Source organism: Astyanax mexicanus, chromosome 6 (assembly GCF_023375975.1).
Source record: "Astyanax mexicanus isolate ESR-SI-001 chromosome 6, AstMex3_surface, whole genome shotgun sequence".
Lineage (NCBI taxonomy): Eukaryota > Metazoa > Chordata > Actinopteri > Characiformes > Acestrorhamphidae > Astyanax > Astyanax mexicanus.
In genome coordinates, this window is record NC_064413.1 from 24,255,394 (window position 1) to 24,276,737 (window position 21,344).

The window sequence follows — 21,344 nt, forward strand, 5'->3', positions numbered from 1 at the left end:
TGAGATTTACTCATTATTTTTATTATTATATTAATGCTTCCCCAAACAGAAAGGGTCAATTTAAAATCAACAGTGGTAAGATGGGGGTAATTAATTTATTCCTTGCTTTTACTGGTTCTTTGCAGGTTGACATGTTTTGGAAAAAGTGAGAGGGTTGAAATGCAATTTATTTGTAAAGCATATTGTGTATAACTAACGTGCATAACTAGTTCCAGAAGGTTGTGAACCTAATTGTTTGGCTTAGCTTTGTATGCGTTTCCAGTTATCTGCTGAAGCTGGAACAATGGAACAGTTGCCACCGTCTGAAATGGCACTACAGTTATGCAGGGAGCCTCAAAGTAGTTGGTCTATAAAAACGTATATATGTAAATTTCACGTAGAAAAGACGTCCACAACGACTTAATTTAAACTAGAATTAGCCCTTATCCGGAGGTCTGGGGGACGTCAATACTGGACGTGCAGAAGACGTCAGAAAATGACGTCGTCTGGCGTCACAGTCTGCACCTTCAGGAGACCAAAATTGGACGTGCAAAAATGACCTAGAAAAGACGTCGTTTCAACGTCTCTTTGTTTAGTGGGTAGAAGCTAAGCTAATAACAGCATTTAATAAAAACTGAAAAATGGATATGAAATGAAAAAAATAATGAACTAAACTAAGATCAAAATGCTAAAGGAAATATAATCTAACGAATTCCAAAAAATCAAAACGAAACACTGTACACACGGTTACAAAAATAAAATAATATCCATAAAAAAATACAACCCACCCCCCTTTCTCATTTTCTGCAAATAAATGTTCTAAATGACAATATTTTTATTTGGAATTTAGGAGAAATGTTGTCTGTAGTTTATAGAATAAAACAACAATGTTAATTTTACTAAAGCATATACCTATAAATAGCAAAATCAGATAAACTGATTTAGAAACTGAAGTGGTCTAATTTTTTCCAGAGCTGTAATCTGTAGCATCACCAAATGTTTTGTTTGTTGCTTACAGCACTGATAAATGAGAAATTATGAACTGGAGTGTGTGGAGTATGATATTGTTTTAAAAGCAGAAGTGGGAACCTGATAGAATGAGACTATTTTACGAATAGACCAAACAGACTGATTTCTGTCCTCTTTATTTCAAAATCCAACAATAAACAGTAATAACAGAGTCGTGAACACGTATAGTGTTTTTTTTTTTTTTTCATTTTTCCATTTTCAGCTAAATAATTTCTGTTGCTGAATATTTAGATTTATTTTAAATGAACAGAAAATATATCCATTGAAAGTTTGGAGCTCGTCATTAATTGCACGTTTAAGACAGCTTTTTTTTTTTAAAGAAACTGAAAGTATAACTCAACTCCTTATGATACTTTGGAATAATAATAGGATGAAAAAGGTTCAAGAATCACTTTTAGTATTAATCTTTTAAAGAGCAATACTTTAAACAGAAAAATTAAAAAATTACTAAACAGAAAAATTACATTTTACTCCAGAGAGTAAATTACTTAGTCTTATTAATGTATATTAATTGAAATTATAGTTAAGTATTTCTTTTAACAAAATAGTCCTTATTTTTTCCTCTATCCAAACCTTTAGCAATTAAAGAAAGATCACCATCAAAATTTAAATCGGTATTGAATGCAAATACTTTTGAAATGGCTTTTACTTGGACAAAACCAAGTCCTGGTCCAGGATCAGGCATCTTTTCCAAACAATAACAACCCTACTGATAACATTACACTCTAATCTAACCTCAGCAAACTCCAAGAGACAGGAGTTCTCAGGTGGAGGGAGTTGGATTTTTCTCTAGATAGGACTTCAGCACACCAATGAGCTCACTCTCCTCCTCCAGAGTCACGTCTAGGTAATCCTCCTCATGTCTGGGGATGTCTTCCAACACTTCATTCACCAAGTCTGCGTCCACGCTACTCGACCCTGAGGCTGCACACAACACAAATATATTCACTGTATATACGCTGCATAAAAAAGTAATTAAATAATAAAACACTTAAAAGCTTGGAGGAATATATAAAAAAATCTAATAAATATTATACTGCTTGTAAATAACACCCTGAGAAAATTCTTTATTTGTTTACTTCTGTTTTTCTTTTTCCAGCAAAATATATTTACCATTACTGTGAACAAATGCATAATATATAATAGATAAAATACAACTGAAGTTCTTAAGCTTTTCTACTGTGCAACCCATTTATAGAGTTAAAAATATTTTTTAATATTTATATTTTTCTATTTCTATCTATTTTTATGTTCTTCTGTTCCTGGAAAGGAGAACTTTAAATAATGTTCTGAGCATAATTTGCAAAGAAAACGCCATTAATTAGCCTGCAGGGACCACGTCAGGACCCTAAGTTAAAACCCCCTGGAACACAATGTCTACACACTTTACATTTTTCAATCTTTTAATTTGCTAGTTTCCAAGTTGTAATATACTATATTTGTGGAGGCTTTTACTAATAAATGATCTTGTAATGAGAAACCTCCAAAATGGCAACTTCTCAAAATTAATTTAAAGTCTATGTAAAAGAATATAACCCCAATCATGTTGGAGCATAATGTAAAGAACAACTGCAGATTAAAATAGCCAAAAAAGTGAAAAAATAGCCAAAACTGAGATGGATTTTTTAAATAAATCCAACGGTGAACATCACTGCAAGGGCTCACTAGAGACTACAGTCAATACCAAATACATTATTCAAACAACAAATCGGTCATGGTTGCTAACCTGTAGAGTCGGAGGTGCTGGGCTCCTCTGATGAAGAAGATGGAGGTGAGGGAGACAGTAACTCTGGAGGAATCATCCCTGTGTTATCTAGCAGAATCTGAGTGGCCTGAACAACATCCCCATCCACGAGCCTCAGAGCCGTTTCCACCGCCTCCCTCTGGAAACCGAGGTATGCCATCTATAGATCCAAATGCACAGATAAGCACACAATAAAAAGAACAATAAATAAGGGATGCATTTTGTCAGTAGAGCTAAGTGTTGTTTTATTGTAAAATCAATATGTATTCATATATTTTTTTTTATTTATCTGTCAGTACTGTCAAATATTTAAAAACACAGATAAATCATGAATGGAATGAGCTGAATCTACTATGTAATGATGAAGCAAAGGCCTATTTAAACAGCATTGAAGCAAACATACTAGTATTAGTCTTCTAACAATCTACCCAATGCCTAGGGGCGATATTTAATCTGCAGTACTATATTCATACATCACTGCCTGCTTGTGGAAGCAGGAAAGCATACATTTATTGCAAGTGAACTACTGCACAGAGAGAAAAAAAATAAATCTAACCTTTAAACCTAGATTATTGAATCACAAGGTATTATAAGGGCTATAACTTCTCATTCATATGTTAATGATGTACACATGTTTAATAAGGAACTGCACCAGAGCTCATTTAGAGCTTGATTAGTGTGCAGTGAAATGAAGTATTCATATATACTCTAACCAAACAAACTAAAAGAGAACCAAGGTTACTTTTAATCAAACCAAAAATGATAAATATAAATAAAACTATAGCATTTCAATATGATATAATATGAAGAATAGACAAGCTACTAGTTGGCCTTTTCCTCCTGGCAAGCTGCTTACTTGATCCATTTTGGTCTGTATGTCTACGTCTGGCTGAGACGTCCCTGAACTGCTGGCTTCACTTGAATCCAGTAGACGCTAGCAACAAACAAACAAACAAATTAAAGCAGTTTTCAAATTAAAGTTGAAAATAGTAGTACTCCTGACTTGTGAGTAAGGGTAAAAGATCATAATGAATGACATCTGCATTCACTCTAAATAGAGACTGCACCACAGAGCATGTTGTAAAAATATGTTTTAGCATGCTTGGTACAAAAACACATTCTTACCAAAAACTTACAGACTGCAACTTGAGCAAGAAATAATAGCATCTATGTAAGATGTGTGCTACATATTCTAAACATAGAATATAGGACTACAAACTAACAAAATAGGACTACAGTATTTCTAACAATTTAGAAAAATATTAGTATTTAATTAAATAGAAATAAGCAGAGGGGGTGGGGTTATGTGGAGGGCATGTTGGGACAGTAAGCACACAAACTCTCCCACCCTATAAGCTTCATCCACATCTCCATTAGTGGCATGGAGGGCCTTGGCTGCTGCTTTCTTGTTGTAGCCTAGTTCGACCAGGGTGTTGATGGCTTGAAGACGTTGCCTCCTCTTCTCTTTCTCTTTCTTTTTTATTTCGTCCCGCTCCTGTGAGAGATCAAAGGAATTTAAACCAGTCAAATGTTACTTTATTTACAGTCTGATCTTAATCTCAATTCGGCATAAACGCAGCCATACATTTTCTTGAAAGCACCTTGAGGCCAAAATTAGTGCACTAGGTTGTGATGGTGGACTATTTGTTTAATATTTCAGTTAGTGCTGGGCAATATGACTAAAAATGCTGAAATATTCTGACAGTTTCACAGTATATCACGGTACTTTTATTATTATTTATTTATATTGAACTAGGGATTAAATATAGGTTTGTGACTTACTGTACTGTTAGTAGTGCATATAATATAAAACAGTAAGCCTTTCAATTAAGGCTTTGGTTACTATTGGGTTTACTTAGTCCTGCAAAGTTATACAACATATGAAGAAATCAGACTTCATTATCAGAAAAACAGCTAAAGTATGTAAACAATAGACCTTAAAAAGAGATATTCCAACAACTTAAAAAATGCTTAGTTTACAAAACTAGCTAAATATTATATTTCCATAAACACTATAAATGGGCCTAAAATACTCAAATAATGTTTATTTAAAAGAGATATTTCTCTTTCGATATAAGCTTTATTGCACAAGTAAGACACAGGTTTAACATCAAATTACAATATATCATTATTGAAGCCATTAGAGGCATTACAGTATTTAAATAGCTGTATATCACAATTCCCTTGGTTCTCCAGTTAACAAATACATACAGTTCAGTGCACATTAATACTATCCTTCAAGCAATTACTTCATATATTTTAACAGGGCTATAAGTTACTCATATTGTAAGCAGCAGCAGCAGCAGATATTTCAGGAGTTCTGTTCTTATGTTTCTCCAGGCAGGAGAGCGTGAGGCTCCACCAAGCTGTGTTAGCTTGTTATGCTAAGCTCTTCTACTGTGCTTTTTTGTTGGTGCTGTTCTACAGAGCTCTCCCCAGCGCCTCTAGCAGGAGGGTGGTATGTGAAAATGCATACCGGTTCTAAATTTCCTTCCGGTATACCGTATGAACTGGTATGCTGCCCAGCACTAATTTCAGTTGGAAAAAACAGTCACAATAGGCTGTTTGATGTTTGCATTTGACTGACATAAAAGGAAAACATTTTAAAAAGATGATAATAACCCTTTAATCCTTACCAAAAAAAGTGATTAAACATTTTTATAATTGTTTGAGTCAAAAACAAAAAATACAATTTCAGTCATTAAAAAAATTAAGATTCTGACATTTCCTAGTGGGGGTTTAAAAAGTGTTATCTGAACTTAATTTAGCTTAAAACCCTCTGCCGATTGGTAAAAATGGCACAATCAAAAACAAAGTTCAACACCTTCTTCAATAACATACAAGTTACCCAAAATGTGCTCAACTGCTGAGCAGAATGTTAAAGGGCTACAGAAGAATGCAGGGAAAACACTAACATTGGTTTATTGCTGTTTTTGTTGTAAACTTGTTTGTGCAGTATGTGTGTCTGTGTGTATATGTGCATATCATATTTCTTACCTGAATCCTCTGGGTGATGTGCAGGGCTGCTTTATTTATGTCTCCTCTGCAGGCTCTCAGGCCCAGACGAGTATCCTGCTCAGAAAAGCCCATACCCATCAGCTGGTTCATCTTCTCTGGATCCAGACAAAGGTGACTATAAAGGTCTTGAGCCTGCAGGGAACCAGTGTGAGAGAAATGCTAGAGTTAGATATTGAGAGAAAGGAAAAGCAGCAACAACATGAACACAGACCCACTGTTTGGATATTTTTCACTCATAGACTGTCGTAGTTCAGTGAGTGCTATGACAGCTAATAAAATACCTGTTTGAGTTTCCTGTCAGCTTGGTCATTTCTGTTATCCAGATAGGCCAGAAGAGATTGAAGGAGATAGAGCCTCAGGAACAGGACTTCTTCTCCTCCTGTGTTCCCCTGACAAATAGTATTTAAAGAGTTATTTATATGGAAACAGGACTGCAATCTTCAAAACATAAAACGCTTTCTATAGTGTCAGACAGGCTATGTCCAGACTTCCAGCACAAATCTGATGCTTGGCATATCTACATTGTACACAGATTGATTTTTTTTGTATAGTCTTGAGAGTCAAAAAACACATACGATCATATCTCTGCAAAATAGATACAAATTACATTTGAAGGTGGCTCTCAGTTTGGACCCTCTGTATACTCAAATCTGATTCCAATATGTCTTTTAAATAACTCAAAACATAATTTACATAAAAAAATCCCACCCAACATTTGAGATTCTTTGATTTTGCCAAATTGAAAACCTCTGGAATATAATCAAGAGTAAGATGGATGATCACAGCTGGTGTAAGTTATCCGAAAGGAGTGTGTAAGACTGGTGGAGGAGAACATGCCAAGATGCATGAAAACTGTGATTAAAAACCAGGATAATTCCACCAAATTGACTTCTGAAAAAAAATTCTGAATATAAACGGGATTTCTCTGAATTATTTGAGGTCTGAAAGCTCTGCATCTTTTTGTTATTTCAGCCATTTCTCCTTCTCTGCAAATAAATGCCCTAAATGACAGTATTTTTATTAGGAATTCGGGAGAAATGTTGTCTGTAGTTTATAGAATAAAAGAACAGTTTTAATTTTACTCAAACACATACCTATAATTAGCAAAATCAGTGAAACTAATTTACAAACTGAAGTGGTCTCTCAATTTTTTTCAGAGCTGTATATCATCATTCAATCCAGAGTAACTGAAGAGCAGGGGTCCAAATCCAAGGTACTGATTCTGACCTCGTTACCATAGCAACTTGTGCAAATAGGTTTGTGGTGTCCAGGCACAAAAATCAGATTTGATAATTTGCAAATTTACAGTGCAGACAGTCCTCCAAACAGAATCTGATTTGTGAAACAAATTTGCCTACAGTCTGAATATAACCCAAGTTCCCAATGATAAGAATACTAAAGAGAAAAATGTTAAAGACCTTGATTTGCCGTAGTCTCTGTTGCTGTTCTCCATAGCACTTAAGGAAGCAGTCCTCAGCTTTTTGCAGCCTCTGCTTGCCATCATCCAGGTGGGACAGTGCCTTCAGAGCACGGTAGCACCATACAATGTCCAGCTGCAACACTGCATAGTTATCTACCGTGTTCAGCAGATCAGATCCACATTTACTAGATAACCAGAAAAAACAGACTTCATCACAAACTTGTCTCATTTATCAACAGTATAATAAAACTAAAGTAGATGGCTTAATTTCAATCACATTCTGAAATCTGAATATAGTGATCTGAAGGAAGATGTACCGAAACTGCTCATCTGCCAGAAACAGGTAACTAAGAGCTGTGTCGTACTCCTTTCTCTTCATTACGGCTCTGCCTTTTTCATGGAAGCCCATGGCCAATATCAGAGCCTAAAAAACACCAGCCAGGGAATAATGAGGGAAATGAGATACAAGTACAAGTGGCATTATCTACATGGTATTTTTGGAGTCTGTTGTGTTATTATTATTATTTTTTAGAAGAATTAAACACAGCCTCTGCTCCTGATCAAACTTGAAACAGTTACCAAATCTTTCATAATATAAAAATGAATAAATAATCTATGTGATCAAATAAAGATTTGCTTACCTTTTTCTCAGCAAGTGGTATCTGGATAGGGTTGCCCTTTTGATCAGCTATCTCCAAAAATGGCGTGGTTGCTGGATCTTCACTGCCATCTGAAATGTGCAACAAAGTCCTGCATATTATTAAATTCAACAAAAAAGTTCTTAATTAAGACTTAAAGCTAATTTAGCATTACCGTGTAATTTACATTAGTAGATAATAGCCACTCATTTGCATGCAGAGATTTACATCATTAAAAGGACTGTGTTTGTGAGCTCACCTCTCTCTGAGAGGATCTGAAAACCTTTCTGAGTCCTCTGGAAACTTTCTTCCTCATTACGCTTCTTTTCCTCTACCTCTACAATTTCCTTTCTCTGCTCTGGTTCTCCCTGCTTCAGTACCATGATCTTACTGTTGTTCTTTACATTTTGTTCATCTAGTCGCAAATCTGGAAGCAGTAGGATGAGTAATGAAGAAACACACTTTCAGCTTTTTCACTCTTTTAAAGAGACACACATACAAACTCCACTGATCAATATACGTACCATGTGACAGAGCCTTTCCATTCAAAATCAGCTTCACATATTTCAGGCCAAACTCCTCTGTAATCCTTGCAGAAAAAAGGATGGAAATTTAAGATTAGATTTTAAACTTTTAACTGAAAACACTGGCTGCAATCAGACTGGAAAAAAGGTCTGCAAATAAGATACACTTACTTATTTACTAGATCCTGTGTGGAGACATCCAGCTTTGTTTCTATGTGGTGTTTTTTACTACCCTATAAATAGACACAAACTATATATTACAACACCTGCAGTGTTATGTTTAACAAAGACATAACTGGAGACAGAAAATGGCAATGCAATGCTAGTCATTCCAGGCATCTGTCAGATGATGGAACAGTATTAACTTTCTAATATAGGCATATAAGCCTTCATTCTCCTATTACTGACAACAATGTGTGACAATAGGGATTCCAGCTAGTTTATAGGAATTAAATATGACTATTTATTATTCAATCCATGCACAAGGTACCCAAAACCTCCTAGACATTATTCCTCCTATCAAAGGGTACCAGATACTCATTCATACCCAGGGTCAATTTAGCATGGTCACAGCACCTGCTGTGTGTTTTGAGGAGATGGAAGTCAACTTGAGCCCTCCTTTCCACATTTTATGTATGTGTGTATAACAACTTTAACAAGAATAAATACATCCCTGCTGGTCTAGAATTCACTTAACCCCCTCATATCGTAACTATGTCTATCACCTTTTTGACATCTTTGGGTAAAAAGAGTTCAATAGTTGCGATATTTGTCTCTCTGTAGGCAATGTTGCTTCTCCCTCTTTTGATGGCCTGGGATCTAATTTCTTCCAGGGCATTCGCCACATCATTCAGAGGAAATCCCACTTCCTGGGAATATTTAACAGCCAGCTCCTGCAAACACATGAACAGAGATGAGACCAGTAAGATGCACATTTTAACATCCAAGAACAATAAGCTGTAATGACCAACTGTTACGCAGGTTTTAGCAGTGTTTTCTTTTTTGTGTGTTTGTTCAATTTCCAATGACCAAAGCCCAATGACCTACATCATCATATAAACATACAGTATATGGACAAAGTATTGGGACACCTGCTCATTCACAGGTTCTATACTAATCACTATCCAAACTTATACTTAACTCATCCCAAAAGTATAGGATGGAGCACCATCATTCCAGATATACACACCAGAATCAGTGGTGGCCAAACCATGTGTAAAAATAATGATCTCATGCTCCATGAACTACTCTTTCACAATTCCAGCCCCATGAATACTGGCATCTTGGAATATAGCCGTGACATCAGGGAAGAGAAAATCCATTGATGGAATAACCTGGTCTATATTCAGTATATTCAGGTAGTCAGCACATACTGTTGCTGAACCTAAACTTGAACAACTGCAGCAACCTCACATAATTTGCTTAGTTAAATCTAGGTGGCGAGTTTTTTTCTTTTGGGCCTGGCAGTTTATGAGTCAAATTTCCACAACAACAAATTATCAGGTCTTTGCTCTTGGTGAGATAATGAGTGAACCATTCTGAACACAGCACTAGATACAGTTTTGTAAACGGCGACCCTATAAAAAAAACAAATCTGATAAATGCCAAACTGTGTAGATGTGAGAGTTGCAGACTTCAGTCTTTTAGAAGAATATTTTCAGAGTATTTAAGAGTCTTTTCAGAGTCTTGCAGTGTGTGTGGATGTTGTATTTACCTGCAGCTGCTCTGTTCCAGCTTCATTAGTGTCAGCGTTTGTGAAAGGTGGCTTCCACAGATGAATTTTCTCCTGTTTGAGCAGCGAAACCAGCTTGGACTGAATGTCCTCTGCCATTTCTTCAGACTGCCGCTGAAAAGCAAATTTAGTGAGTTAAAAACCGAGAAAAGACTGAGTCTTAGTGAAAACGAAAGTAAGGAGCAACACCTGGGGAATTCCTAGCTTTAGCTTAGCTCAGCTAACGCTACTGAGTCACTGTGGGGGAAGAACAGCTAACAGATAACGTTAGGTTAACTACGGGTGTCTTAACGACCGTCAACCAGTCAAGCAGCTAAAGAACGAATTATAACCCTGAACACGACATTTCTACAACACTCTGCTTCTGTATTTACCTCTGGTTTTACAGCTAAACTGAGAGTTAGCTTACTGAAGTAGCTCAGTACCCACTCCACTCCACAGTCGCACCATGTGATGTTGTTTTGGTCCCCCCTCCCCTCTCCACTGCAGGCTCGAGGCTCGCGCACCGTCACTGCGCAGGCTCGCCGATCTCCACGTCATCTCCTCTCATACGGGGCACTGTGTGTACAGCGCACTGTGTGTAAGTGCGCATGATTTACAGATCGTTACATGTTGTACACGCTGTTCAAAACACAGTATGCGCTCACGGTATACAGGTCCTCCTCTAAGCGCGTGCATATTGTAATCCTGGAGCACAGCTGTGAGCGCTGCGTATCACAGTCATACACGTGTAGCTCAGGGCAGTTCTGGCAGTCTGTCCTACACAATCCTGAACACTGTGTATATGGATTTAAAACAGAGTTCATGTATGATATATTTATTAAACGCCACCTAGTGAAAAGGAAATACCAGCCTGAAATTAACACAGACTCCGAGAGAAAAAGACAGCTAAGAGAAAGCTGTTTTGAACTAGATTTAATTTTTTAAAAAACTGATTTGGAAAAGAAATAATATTCTTGATTTTTTTTTTTACATTTCAAATGCATTTGAACTGTTTTAGAAAAATATTAGAATCTGTAAAAAAAATATTTCGTATCTTTTTAAACACGTCTCGAAAACAAAGAGCGTTTAGGGGCGGTTGAGACAGTCAGTCCTCCACAATCCTGAACACTGTGTGTGTGGATTTAAAACAAGAGTTCATGTATGATATAAACGCCATCTAGTGTGCTGAAAAGGAAAGACCGGCTTGAAACGAACACTTTCAGACCCTGCCTCCATTACAATGAGCATCATGTTTTTCCTTTTTTAAGGTTCTGTTGCACATAACACCAACTAAGACTGTTGTCAATCAGAATAAACCAATGAACAAGCCAATGAAAGCGTTTACAAGCCAATGAAACAGTAGCTTAGACCCACTCACTGCACTGGAAAAAGCAAGCAACTCAGACATTGGGATATGGGAGCACTAGAGCCAAGGAGCTCTATAGCCAATGAGGCAAAGTAAGAGCTAATTTTTACTAATTTAATATTATTAAAAACACTTTTCATCATGTATATTTGACTGTTTAATGCTCATGAAATAATAATGAAATCATGAAATAATCTAATTCAAATCTCTTTTCAAAAAAAAGTTTTTGAAAGGGGCCATTTTTCATTGTGCGAGGAAACTTCTTACTGTGCACATGACATTAAACTGTTTGAATCTTGAATCTTTTTAAAATTTGATTTGTAAGAGGACAAGAGACTAAACGTTTTCTATTTATTTTTAAATCAATATTAGATGAACATGCTGCACTGTCACCTACATTTTCTGTGTAGAAAAAAACAAAGATTAACACCAGTTTTTACTGGTTACTGATTTGATCTAAACTGGTCTTTTGGTTCTGAAGGATCTGGCCTTTTGTTTATACTTTTGTGCTTCTATGTGCGAGTTGTTTATCATGCTGCTTTTTTAAAGTAATTGTTTGATTCAAGTTACATTAGGCCTACTCTTATATGAGTTTGTGTTTCGGCTATTCTGTAATTCCATACTCAATCACGTCAGAACCAACTCTAGTTCAGGAAAAACAAAGTTCAGTTCAGTTTACTTATGATTTTCATGCTCAAACAACCTGATTCAACTACTTAGAACATTTGGAAGGCTGTCAGGACTAAAAAATCTATTATTGCAGTTTCCCAAAGGCATCTTAGTTTTACCATCTTAACTGTTAGAGACAGTGTTCATTCTTAGTCAAATATTTCAGAACCATCTTTGTGCTAAGATGCTGTTGGAAAACCCAGAGCAGAGTAGAAAAAGAAAGCAAAGATTTCCCTGGATCAACCACAAGAGGTCACTAAGAGTGAAAGGCAAAGGGCTGAGACATAATTTACTTCAAACAGTCATGCTCATTCTTAGTCTTGTACATCTACCACCCTGCTGACTTTACCTCCCCACTATTTTCACACACCTCATCCAGGTACTAAAGGCACTAATGGATATATAGACACTGGAGAAATTCTAAGTGTGTGAAACTGGGTGAGATGGTAACCCGTTGGATGGACACCAGTCATTAAATACTGCAGCTAAGAGACACGAAAGAAACACTTGCACAATAAACATAAAACCTCAAAACCTCATAAGCTTGTGTGAAGATCTTTTTTAAAACATACAGTACAAACAGAAATATGACATCTGTTGTCAGACAACAACTTACTGAACAGTATTACTGAAAACTATCAAAGACTAGAAACACCCTGATCATACTGACTGCACTATTCTGTGATTATTAAACTTTACTAAGCCTAGTAATTAGCAAATTCTGAGGCAGATGTTTTTTAAGCACTTGATGTACACAGAATGACAATGCTGTTACTTCTAAAACACAACTACACTGCAGGGCAATACGTAGACTTCAAATGCAGTTCAGGGGCTGGATTCATGTGCTCAAAAAGGAAATGTTCTTACATGCGATTTTTTCCCCAATCAAAAAGTTTATACAAATTCCTGTTCTTTAAAAAATATTTTAAAGAAATCTATTAATTCTGTCTTGTCAATTGTAAGTATTTGCCTAAAATGCTACATTCTTTTATTTTTGCTGTAAGATATTGCAGCCTTGTCCTTGACTGTAAGTTGAAATGTAAGCCTTTATAAGATATAGATGTAACATCTAATGAACCTAGAAAACCTAGAACTTTTACAATACAGAAATCGAGAAACTGAATTGCTTCTAATCGCTCATTAACGATCACACTGAGATTAAGATATAAAACAATATGAAACAATATATAGATATCTGTAAATTACATGTAGTTTACATAAGAAATCAATTAATGTTCCTAAGGTGCATTAAAATGCTTTTTACGAGATTCAAGAAAGTCTGGGCTTTATTTCAACATAATTTTTCAATGAATTACTAAACTAGTTGTTTTTGTCAATGTTCTGTTTTTATTAGCTGTCCTTTAATGTGTCAATCACTCCTTGTGATTTTGTGTAAATATAGGCCAAATTGCTTCAGCCAGTCTGTACAGGTAATGAAGAGATAAATGCATTAGTTTCTGTGACAATTTCAAAATAACATATTTTGCTTTTTTTTTTTTAACTGTATGGACCAGGGGTTTAAAATAAGTTGACCTACATGACCAACAGTTTCTTTTAATAAATTTCTTCCCAAAACCCATTTCAGAGTTTTTGTGAAGATTCTAACATTCACCTACGTTTTCAAATGTGAGATTTGTTCCATTTACAAGAATCAATCATTATAAGAGCATGAATGAAGCATGATGAATCTGATATTCCTTTTGTTTAGATTTTATCAACAACTTGATATTGATGATACTGGTGAAGGAGGCCCATTTTTCCATATTACACTAAAGCTGTTTCCTTTAAAAAAAAAAGCAAGAAATTGTGGCATGATACGAAATATTTAATATATTTGATACTTCATAAGTGCTTATTTTAAGATTCTTCTTTTTTTTTCTTTGTGGAGTTTTTCATGTATCTAGCCCCTGGTGTACTAACATACAACGTTACAATCTGTGTGATCAAGATTTAGGTTTAAAAAAATGTATTGCACATCGCTCTTTTTTTGTAGCAGTTTGTAGAGTCTCATTAGAATGAAGAGTAAAGTCCGAGTCTGCGTGCAGCCTCAGACTTCCTGGGACTTTTGAGTTGAGGGAAGGGGTAATGGTATGCACTTGTCGTGGAGTGATTGGACCGGCAGCTGCTGCTGCTGCTTAGCCGCCTGGTTAGAATTTCAGGTGCAGAAAACTTCCTGGTTTCCTCAGAGCTGTAGTCTTTTTGACATTTGTCATCATCAACCCCTTCACATTCCTCAGATAAATGGCCGCTTGAATCTGTGATTTCGACACTGTGTTCCCCATTGCCTACAGACGTCGATGATATTGAGTCTCCGGTGCTGGTCTTGACCTTGGTGTGTTTATGTTGATTGGGATCAACCGCTGCACAGGTCCTCCGGTACATTCCCAGGTGAGTGCGCCAGGGGGAGCTTTCATGATCTCTGACAAAATCAAAGTGAGTGTCCTGGAGAGAGGCCTGCCTCATTAGAGAGCGCCTGGCCTGTCGCATGGGAACCACATTGACCAGAGCCTTGCCGGAGATCTCCTCATTGTTTGATGCAGCTGGTTAAAAAGAGAACACACATAGAGAGAATTAGTGCTTTTAACAAGATATTCCTATTGTGTAGGAGAATGCTAGAAAATATTAAATTTAATAAAAGGTAAACTATATGAAGGTGTTGTACTAGAGCTGGGCGATATGGGAAAAAATCTTATCACGATATAGTTTTCCATATCAGTCGATATCGATATGTATCACGATATAAATCAAATCACTTTGTGTCACACTTAAAGGTTTGTTTTTATTAGTGAGAGAATAAGGGAGTGATGGAAGTTTTATCACAATATTTTTTTCTGTATCTCCATTAGGGATGCAAATGATTAATCGACTTTAGATTAATTGTCGATCAAGAGGTTGCTCGAACAAAATGTATTACTCGCGATTAATCGCTAGAGGGCGCTACTGTAGTAACTTGAACAGAGCGTGAGAACGAGAGGTGAACACGACTCGCGAGAGACCAGGGTTGAAAACAAAATGAAGCGGGCGAAAATAAGTGCGGTGTGGGACCATTTCAACAGTGTTAATTTAGGCAAAGAAGTCAAATGTTCTCTGTGTAATGCGGTATTGAAATACAACAGTTCCACTAGCTCACTCAGTTATCATTTGAACGCCGTCACAGTTTCACTGAGAGCGCGAGCGTGTGATGAGAGAAGGGCGGAGGACATTACAGAGAGGATATGCAGCATGATCAAGAGAGATTTGATGCCAATCAAGACAGTTGACGGTACAGGGTTTCAGGATCTCTTTGCATTGAGGATTGTTGAGGATTTCCTAATTAATAGCCTAGATGCAGTTTCTTCATAATCTATAGGCTCAATAATAATCTGTTTGGCTCTCTATTTAATTTCTTCTATTCTTTTTTTTTTTTTTTTAATATGTCTAATGTTACAAAAACGCAAAAACTGATCCTTAATTTATTTCTTTTTTTAAATGAAAGAATGTATTTTCTTATACCATAAAAAGTCTGCTTTCTTTTCCTAATGCATAATTACTTGAGGAATATATAATATAATATAATATAATATAATAATCATAATATAATATATACTTTTTGAGCTCAGTGTTTTAACTATTTAGCTGGTATTTTTAAAGGCCCTATTGAAACACTAAAATTCAGGTAAAAACGCCGCTTATCAATTAATCGAAAGTCGATCGATAAGATCAATCAACTAATGATTAACGAATTAATCGATAATTTGCATCCCTAATCTCCATAATTATTAGGGCTGGCCCGAATAGCATTTTTTGAGCTCCGGATATTTGGCAGTAATTGGTAGCGAATATTCCAATATTAGTTTTTAAAAAAAACAAATTAATCATGAACGCGAGCCAGAACCCGAGCTTGAACGTCAGCCTGACTCAGGCGCTGCATGAACTCGGGCTTTTTTCCAATTTTTTCCAATTTTCCATGACTGAAAAAAAAACTTGGGCTATAAGCTCAATATTAAATATTTCGTTTGTTTAGAAATTATTTTATATTCTTAAACCATGTTAAATTATATTAGATTAGTAGGGCTGGCCCGAATAGCGTTTTTTGAGCTCAGAATATTGGGCACTGATTGGCAGCCAATATTGGAATATTTGTTTTTAAAAAGACGGATTAAAAACTGATTAAAGTAAAACAAAAATTGCAACTCGGCCCCTTTAATTCACCACAAAGTTTTCCAAGACCCAGCCGGAAAAAAAAAGATTTCCCACCTTTTCCTCAGCTGGGTCGGGCTCAAAAAATGATTTGTGATAGGCTGTTTTTTGGTTTGTTTGTTTAAGCACTTAGGCTTTTGTACTGCTGCAGTGCAATATTTAGATTTTATATTCTGAAATTCGTTAGGTTTTATTTCTTTTAGCATTTTGAACTTTTTTTCCAATTTCAAATTTATTTTTTTCTGTTCGTTATGTTCTATCGGTCCTTGCGTTTTTTGTAGTTGAAGTTGAATTTAATATTGAAGTTCAATATTTCTAATTTATATTTTGAAATTCGTTAGATTATATTTATTATTGTATTTTGAGCTCACTTTAGTTGGTTATTTTCCAAATTCATATCTATTTTTCTGTTATTATTAAATGTTATTAGCTTATTAGCTTAGCTTGTCATTTAGCATACAGAACTTCTCACGGATTTTTAATGAATGTTGATTTATTAATTTAAAAGCTGTACCTTATTAAAAGTATTTTAAGCCAGACAGACACTGTGTGATTTTTTTAATGAGTTTATCTGCACTTTTAAATGGTTTGTCCTGTAGGAAACGCACACGATTTGTATGCTGACACTGTTGTCTGACTGAGGAGCTGCTTTCCGTCAAATGCAGCCTGTAGGCAGGAAAAAATCCAGCCAGAACCGACCATATCATGAGCCAGTTTTAAAGCCAGTAATTTAGTAGAGCATTAAACTACAAATCTGAGATGTACCTGCTGTACTTCTTAATCTCTGCCCCCAAAACGGTCCATTAACTTGCTTGACAGACGCGTCAAATCCCCCGCGAGCACGCGCGGCGCACAGCGCACCGATTAATTCATGCGTTGAGCTTTAAACGCGCAGCTGAGCTGTAATTGGGGAAATATCACAAAAATCACAGTGTGATTTGTTACATTAAAAAAAAGACCATTTTCTTCCGCCTAATCTGAGAGGAAAGCGGTGTTCTCGACCGGCCCGAGTTCATGCAGCGCCTGAGTCAGGCTGGCGTTCAAGCTCGGGTTCGGGCTCGCGTTCAGGCAGATAATCTAAATGATAAATGATTTTGTGTTTTTGCACTTGGGCCATAAGCTCAATATTAAAAAGTTCGTTTGTTTAGAAATTATTTTATATCCTTAAACCATGTTAAATTATATTAGATTAGAGGAAAGTCATTTAGACATCATTCTTACGGTGAATTTACACTGCTCCGACGCGACAACGCACAGCGACGGATCCCATTCATTTTCAATGGGAAGCGCCGCCTCCGTCAGACGCAGTCGCGCGGTGCATCGTGGGTCCGACGCGTCGAGAGCGGGGGATGCGATGCGATGAAAAGTTGAGCCGAGCTGAACTTTATGCAAATGAGTCCGTCCAACGCAATGCGTCTATCCAATCAGAGAGCAGGTGTTGGCCTGTAACGCGTCCTCAGCGCAGCGCATGAAAACATTTTAGTTCCGCTTTCAAGCGTCCAGAGAAGCCTGGAAGAGAAGTTTCAGGCTTCCCTGTTCTTTATAAAATCCCCGCTGATTCACAGGGACTCTGTCAGCGAGGAGAAAGGCTGCTGTGATTGTTGGAGTCTCTGGTGGGTTTTTAAAATATTAATATGTAATTTAATTGGAAAAGTTTGCTTTTTTCAGCTTATATACTGCTCACTAGACAGTGTAATGAAGCTCATTCAAACATTTATATCTATAAAGACACATTTATATTTATTAAGTATTGGAAATAATAATAGCTTATATAAAAAGCATTTCCCATTTATTAAAACGATTTAATTGGACGACGCAGGGAAAGCCTTTGTCACGCCCACATGCGACCGGTTGGAGGGGGGTAGTGCGACCGTGTGCGTTGTCGCGTCGGAGCAGTGTAAATTCACCGTTAAGGTGTTTTTGTCCTGTTACCGCTCCGCAAAAAAACCTCTTCCTTTAATCCGCGCCCCACATACACATTTTTGCAGCACCTGCCCCGAGGTCCTAATATAAATTGAATTAATTACATTTAGTGCTTAAAATTTACTTAAAATTTATTTAAAACGTGCTGAACAGTGCGGCCGTTTATTCCCAAAGTACAAACACTATGGTTGTTTGCGTGTGTCGGGCCATACTCCACTATTCTTTAGGGTTTTTTGTTGCATGCATGAGAATAACTATTACAATTTTCTTAACTATTTATTAATTTGCTCCAGCGTCTTCTGGATTGATTACACGTTGTGTTTTCGTTGTTTGCCGCGCCACTTAGACGGAAATGGAAATGAATGTTTATCGAATTCTATTGCACAGGCTTATCATCGTCATCGAGGGAAAAATTATCGCGAAACAAATCGATATCGTTATATCGCCCAGCACTATGTTGTACAGATGATTAAAAGGAGTATCGATAGGTGGATATTGAACAGTCCTAATACAACCACTGACACAAGCACTATCCAGTCTGGACCTGGATGACAGAAACAAAATATTGCCAAAAGAATAGGACAATTTGGAGAAGCCTCACATGAGCCAAAGGTCACCAATACTCAGAGATGTATAAAGTACTAGAGACCCAGGCTAGAATAAAAGTTAATCTATCAAAAAACTGATTTGAATAGAAGTTAAAGTGTTTTTAAGCTCCACACTTAAGTAGAAGTAAATTTTTGTTAAGTATTGCAAGTAGTTTGTTCTAAAATGTACTACTTAAGTACTGAATGTATAACTACAAGTATTGTGGTATGTAGTTATTAGAAAGCAGTCAAACGTTTATAAAGCAAGAACGGAGCAGAACGGAAGCACATACTGTCTTAATATAAGACCGTTTGATTCGCTAAATGATAAGGCAGCTTAATCAAACCCGGTGACAGTGCAGAGCATCTACCACTCTGGCAATGACAATGTGGGTTTGGAATGATTCAGAACATTTTTATAAATTTAATGAGTAATAATGCAACATGTAAATAAAGGTATCGGAGTTAAGTATTAAACTCTTCAAAAATATGTAGGGCAGTAAAAGCGAAAGAAGGAAAAAAAAAACTCCTGTAGATACAGATACAGTATTTTAGTACTGAAGTACAGTATTTAAAAAGGTTCTAATTTGTTACTATACATCTCTCGTGCATCCTCGAGAGTGATTTGAGGTGGGCTGCAGTGTCATTTGCATCCATGACTAATCTGCCAACATCAATACCTTACAGCAATGCTCCAAGGCGTTCTGTTACCTGTTACTAATACTTGATTTCAGAAGCTGCATTAGATGAACAAGGGTCTTCCAGGTTTTGACAGGCTTACCTATTTCTGTGCACTGTGGCACCCATGTGACCAGTAAAATAATTACTGAGCTAATGTAAGAATATTTAAACAGTTCAACAGAACGTATAATTGTTTCATTCATGCCAGTACAAATATGGCATTGGCTAACCAACAGGAAAATCCGTATTGACAAGTGATGGAGTGACCCTTAAGCGCATGACAAACAACCATACCAGGCAGCAATGACTCATGAAGACTTCATATTATAAAAGGCTTTGAGGGAGCTGCACATAAGCTATCTCACGCAATATAAAGACAAGCAATACGTAAATAATATTATTATAATTTTAATAGACAGGCGCCAGAGTGTAAGTTAGCTATCTAAAATGCTTTCCTTAGGATGAACCCTTATCTAGCCACCTTTCCAAAATTTAAGGTGGAACGGAAAGTTTGAACTGCACAAACAAACTACAACTACTTAGCCAAAATATACAGCTGTAGTCTTTTGATTTACTTGGGTTTAATTAAACCAACGTAGTTTTATATCTTATACCAGGCTTAAATAATTAGGTTATATAGTTAAATATCTAACTACCTCAACAATTTAAGGTAGAACGGAAAGTTAGAACTTAAACAAACACACCAACAGCTAGCTGGCTAAGTAATTAAGTTACACCTGTCTTCTTTCTTTTCTTGGGATGATTTAAACCGCATCTTAAACTAGGCTTAGCTAGTCAGGTTTTATAGCTACCTCTCCAACTTAATTTAAGGTGGAACGGAAAGTTAAAACTGCATAAACAACAGCTAACGTTAAATTAGCTAGTCCGCCAAATTATACACCTGCAGTCTTCTGATTTTTTTTGGGATGAGCTAAACCAAAGTAGTTAGGTTGTATGTATATCATTATCCACACATGCAGTTCAGCATCTGAACAACCTGAATACAGTTAGTTTACGGTTTACGGTTAGCTTTAATTAAATCATTAAATAAATAGCTAACTAAATACTTAAGGAAAGAAAAGTAGTTCTTAAATCAGGCTATAGGCTAAAACTTCCTCCACCAGGAAACCTGAGAAACCTGAGGAGTCTTCCAGTCAGTGGAAAACTGCCAACAGGGCAAGTTTTCACACCAACAAAAGATTTCTTCTTCCTCTCGCAGAGCAAAAAGACACACTTCTCACCTTTTCTAAAGCAAACCACCCGTGTCTCCCGCTTCTGTTTCTCTCTGATTGAGTTATACTGCTCTTTTAAAAGCGCGATATCCATGTTGGTCGGCGCCTCGTCGTCGCTGGTTTCCTCCTCCGGCACTGCTCCGGATCTTATCACTGACTCCTCACACAGACACACAGAGCTGGGGCAGCAGCCTGACGACATCCTGCCAGCATGGATTTTTTTAATTTGCCCGTTTTATTGCTCTTTAATCACGCATGCCTCTTTATTGCACGCCTGTGCTGTGTGTGAAGTCAGTTTGGCTGTATACTTTGGGAACGCTGGTACACCGTTGAGACTATATGTGCAAATAAAGGAGGGCAATTCAAGGTTGCTCCATAATCTAGATAATCTAGGGACTATCTACACAAAGGGGGTAGTATCAAGTGGAGGGAGGGCAATATATGATAATACTACACTGTTGTACAGTGCAAAACATCTCCATTTATGCCCAGTTATTATTATTAGTTGATTATATTGATTATATGTTTAGTTCACTGGTTAAGGGCCTATATTTAATTTTATCCACACATTGAGAAAACTAATAATATATGTAATTTATAGCAACCTCTGATTGACTAATTGACATCTGCATTCTCACTTT

At 36.6% G+C, this 21,344-nt stretch overlaps 2 protein-coding genes across 3 annotated transcripts; both read right to left on the reverse strand.

The window, feature by feature from the left end:
* Positions 1–1,108: 1,108 nt before the first annotated feature.
* nub1 (negative regulator of ubiquitin-like proteins 1) lies at positions 1,109–10,585 on the reverse strand. 2 transcript variants are annotated; one of them, XM_007233883.4, is made up of 15 exons: positions 10,459–10,585; positions 10,067–10,198; positions 9,078–9,245; positions 8,524–8,585; positions 8,353–8,417; positions 8,088–8,255; positions 7,832–7,920; positions 7,508–7,614; positions 7,189–7,375; positions 6,052–6,159; positions 5,750–5,902; positions 4,101–4,247; positions 3,609–3,686; positions 2,735–2,912; positions 1,109–1,932 (listed from the first exon to the last, which is right to left on the reverse strand). In XM_007233883.4, the coding sequence occupies exons 2-15, from the start codon at positions 10,181–10,183 to the stop codon at positions 1,772–1,774; spliced, it is 1,788 nt and encodes a 595-aa protein (XP_007233945.3). In that variant the 5' UTR covers positions 10,184–10,198; positions 10,459–10,585; the 3' UTR covers positions 1,109–1,771. The 2 variants fall into 2 exon arrangements, with proteins under 2 accessions (XP_007233945.3, XP_022529600.2); XM_022673879.2 differs by having other exon boundaries at positions 10,494–10,555.
* A 2,055-nt stretch (positions 10,586–12,640) lies between these two features.
* On the reverse strand, positions 12,641–21,028 carry LOC103039637 (uncharacterized). Its single transcript, XM_007233882.4, has 2 exons — positions 20,713–21,028; positions 12,641–14,641 (listed from the first exon to the last, which is right to left on the reverse strand). The coding sequence occupies exons 1-2, from the start codon at positions 20,903–20,905 to the stop codon at positions 14,112–14,114; spliced, it is 723 nt and encodes a 240-aa protein (XP_007233944.3). The 5' UTR covers positions 20,906–21,028; the 3' UTR covers positions 12,641–14,111.
* Between the last annotated feature and the right edge of the window lie 316 nt (positions 21,029–21,344).

Bases quoted from the DNA above. Each gene is read 5' to 3' on its own strand.
- nub1 (XM_007233883.4), bottom strand. From the start codon at position 10,183: ATGGCAGAGGACATTCAGTCCAAGCTGGTTTCGCTGCTCAAACAGGAG. The intron at 3,687-4,100 runs GTGGGAGAGTTT...GTTTGTTGCTAG, and splicing joins ATGTGGATGAAGCTTATAGG to CGTCTACTGGATTCAAGTGA. The intron at 1,933-2,734 runs GTTAGCAACCAT...TGTTGTGTGCAG, and splicing joins CAGCACCTCCGACTCTACAG to CCTCAGGGTCGAGTAGCGTG.
- LOC103039637 (XM_007233882.4), bottom strand. From the start codon at position 20,905: ATGTCGTCAGGCTGCTGCCCCAGCTCTGTGTGTCTGTGTGAGGAGTCA. The intron at 14,642-20,712 runs GTGAGAAGTGTG...CTTTTTAACCAG, and splicing joins GGTGGTTTGCTTTAGAAAAG to CTGCATCAAACAATGAGGAG.